General features: G+C 49.1%; 1 protein-coding gene across 1 annotated transcript in view; it reads right to left on the reverse strand.

Moving 5' to 3' along the window:
- tfr2 (transferrin receptor 2) overlaps window positions 1–3,651 on the reverse strand; it is a 10,652-nt gene that overhangs the window by 3,656 nt on the left and 3,345 nt on the right. The window contains 7 exon segments of the mRNA XM_020588523.1: window positions 81–215; window positions 320–402; window positions 1,658–1,777; window positions 1,873–2,048; window positions 2,115–2,254; window positions 2,337–2,579; window positions 2,654–2,762. Coding sequence (XP_020444179.1) covers window positions 81–215; window positions 320–402; window positions 1,658–1,777; window positions 1,873–2,048; window positions 2,115–2,254; window positions 2,337–2,579; window positions 2,654–2,762 — 1,006 coding nt within the window.

Raw genomic sequence — 3,651 nt, forward strand, 5'->3', positions numbered from 1 at the left:
CACACCCCCGCTTGTCTCTAACACACACACACACACACACACACACACACACACACACACACACACACACACACACACACACATATCTCTCTCAGACCCTGATTGGCTGGCAGATTAAAGACATCTCCTGATTGGATGAGAGCTCTGTTACCCATGACAGCCTGGTCCAGACTGAAGTAGGCTACAGCCTTCAGGTGAAGCATGGACAGGTATCCCTGGAGCACAGAGGTCAGTGAAGACAGGGCATGAGAATTATAATATGATGCAATACTTTGTCAAGTCTTTCTGTGACGTGTTCCTACTCTGTGATTGGACGAACCTCCAGCCACTCAGTGGCTCCAACGTTCCCAAACTCTCCAGCATCCCAGCTGACGAACAGCAAACTCCGTCTGGGACTGAATCCTGAAAAATAAGTTTCTTTAGAGTGAACAATGCATGGTCCCTGTTACTGTCTGATGTGGAGGGAAATCTGCTGGATCCCTTAGGAGCCAAACAGGTGGAGATCAGGCGGAGCAGAGACACTCGGGCTGAGATGTTTCACCACTGACCTTTTCCATAGTAAACATCTGGGAACCAGAGGAGCTACAATCACCCACAGTAACTACTTCTTCTCAGGTGAAACCATCTGGTGTATATTCACGTGATGAAATTCTGGTTACTGTTGTCAGTCGCATGACCCTGTTGCTTCTTCTAGCTTCCAAACTATTACTTTGGAAATGCGGTAAACACGTAGTACACCATAGCAACCGCTGCAACAGCATATGGGGTGTTGACAGGTGACAAAACCCAGCAACCACATAGCAACACCTTAGAAGCAACATGGTGTAGAATTAGTTTGCAACCACCTGCTAATCACCTGCTAACACCCTATCATTAGTCATTTAGCAACAGTCTGGTGACACCTTAGCAACCAACCAGAATGCCCGAGCAACCATTTATTGACACCACAACAGTCAAAACAAAATCCTAGCAACCAGTGACCATCTAACAATTCCTGACTGACCAGCAACACAATCTAAAGGGCACCGCGCACAGATGCCATCACAGCTCATCATGTGACATGCGTCCCATGACTTCTGTAAACACATTGCAGGAGCAATGTGAGTTCAGTGCAAGAATACTGAAATTCAAGGTTCAAAGTGTGTATTCGTCATATGCACAGTTAGGAAACGTGTTTCCCTGTACAATGAAATTCTTACTTTGCCATCCACATGAATACCACAAAATACAAGTGAAATATAAAGTAGATAAATAAGTAACATGGGTGAAGTAAGTAAAATGGGTGACTGCTTCAGTATTTTATGCTTTTGATGTGCGTCAACGCCATGAAAATAGGATAATCGCCTTTATTGGCCAAGTATGTTACACACAAGGAATTTGTTTCCGGTACAGAACTGATTTCAGCCATCTGCGGCTGCCATCTCAGTGTCTTGCCCAAGGACACTTCAACACATGGACTACTCGCACCGAGATTCGAACCTTCAACCTTCTGGTTGGAGATAACTGCTCTACCAACCTCACCACTGTCGCACCACTGTCGCCCCGACAGTAGTTTAGGACAGTAGTATATCCTGAAGTGCCTCAGGTCGCTGCTGGTGTGTGGTGCCCTTAAGTGCATGTATTTTAGTGAGCTTACCTGTCTCCAGGTGAGTCTTACCGTTCTTCACCATAGCAGAGAAAGTTCGAGCCAGCTCCAGGAGGATCGCTGTTCCAACTCCAGACTTCACAGCTCCTGGACTCAGTGAGTCCCTCTGAGCTCCCAGTATGATGTACTGGTCTGACAAAGAGACAAAGAGATACAGCAGCAGACCATTATAACAGAGATACAGTATGCTCACCTGTCACCTCTGTCTGTCGGGGCTCAGAGTCTACCTGGCTCGACCCGGCCTTCCAGAGACGAGAAGATGTTGTTGAGCAGGACTGGCGTCATCACGTTGTGGACGGACATCTTGACTCTGCGTCCGGAGCTGAATTCTGGACCGACAACACAGCGTACGTACGGTAGCCGACCTCGCCATGATGGAGGACAGGACGGACCTGACAGCTGGCTGAGACACACAAACACAGTGAGGTCACAGTGACATCTGAGCAGGTAACTGAGGGGCAGGGCTCACCTGAGCAGCTTGGCGGCCACAGTGGCACTGATAGGCAGGGCTGGGATAAGGGGCAGGCCGGAGGACTGGATAGGCGGGAACTGAGTGTGATTGAAAGAGGGAAAGCCGGGGGTGAAGGGGTCACCTGAGCCCAGGTGGACCTGTGATTGGACAGAGGGAGATGCTGATTGGTCAGGGGCAGCCAGACATCAACATGCATGTCTAAAGATGAGTGTGTGTTACATGTTCGGACACAGTGGTGTGTGTGTTGAGTCCGAGGCGGCGGGGGTCCTGTGGCAGGTCAGCGGGATCAGGATAGATCAAAACTCCACCTGCCCCGTTCCTCTCAGCCAACCACACCTTCTCTGCAAAACTGACCCCGCCCCCAACACGCATCACCACCACACAGCCAGTCACAGATATGCCCGCACTCTTCAGCCAATTAAAATCCTCAGGACGGCCATAGTTGGCGTAGACCACACCCCCCTGCAGGGAAACAGATAGATGTAACTGGGTTGTGGTTTCCATGGTGACGAACACATCCTGTCTCTCTGTCTCACCGTGGTACTTCCTGCGGCGCTGTAAGGACAGAAGTCAGACGGGTTGAGAGGAATCTGCTCTGCGACCAGTCCAGCTGAGTCCACCAGCCACAGGGAGCTCCTCTGAGACCTGCAGACAAACAAACATATCTCGGATAAGGAGAGGGTGGGTCTGGAAAATGATGCTGCTTACTGTGGGGCCCTGAAGATTTATGACGGCCTGGCACCCCCTTCTTCGGGCCAAATAATGGCCAAACATCATTTAACTCATACACGCTCTCCCAGTCTACGGCACATTAAATTGTGTACTACTGACTGAGTGGACCCTGCTGTCAAACACTGATGTAAATGTTTGAAACGTCAGCTCCTCTTGATCCTGTCACGTATCATCATGTGGAATGAGTACGTCCTTGTTTTCCTGTTGATACGATGCCTCAAGTGTTTCCTTGTCATAATCTGATGATCGAATTGACAGTGTTTGTTTATTTCACTAATTGCAGTAGATGTCTGTGCGGAGCTGTCAGGTCCTCCAGGTGGCTGATGTCAGGTCACTGTCTCAGGAGGAGTTTCTGGGTCTTCTTCTTCTTCTTCTTTCGGCTGTTCCCATTAAGGGTCGCCATAGCGAATCATCTGTTTCCACCTAACTCTATCCTCTGAATCCTTTACTCTCACCCCAATTAACTTCATGTCCTCTTTTAGCACATCCATATATCTCCTCTTTGGCCTTCCTCTTGACCTCTTGCCTGGCAGCTCCATCTCCAACATCCTTCTACCAATATAACCACGGTCCCTCCTTTGCACATCTCTGACCTTGTCCCTAAAACAGCCGACCTGAGCTGTCCCTCTGATGTGCTCATTCCCAATCCTGTCTATCCTGGTCCCTCCTAAAGAGAACCTCAACATCCTCATTTCTGCTACCTCCATCTCTGCCTCTTGTCTTTTCCTCACTGCTACAGTCTCTAACCCATACAGCATAGCTGGTCTCACTACTGTCTTGTACACCTTTCCTTTGATTCTTG

This window comes from Monopterus albus, unplaced genomic scaffold (assembly GCF_001952655.1).
Source record: "Monopterus albus unplaced genomic scaffold, M_albus_1.0 scaffold548.1, whole genome shotgun sequence".
Classification (NCBI taxonomy): Eukaryota; Metazoa; Chordata; class Actinopteri; order Synbranchiformes; family Synbranchidae; genus Monopterus; species Monopterus albus.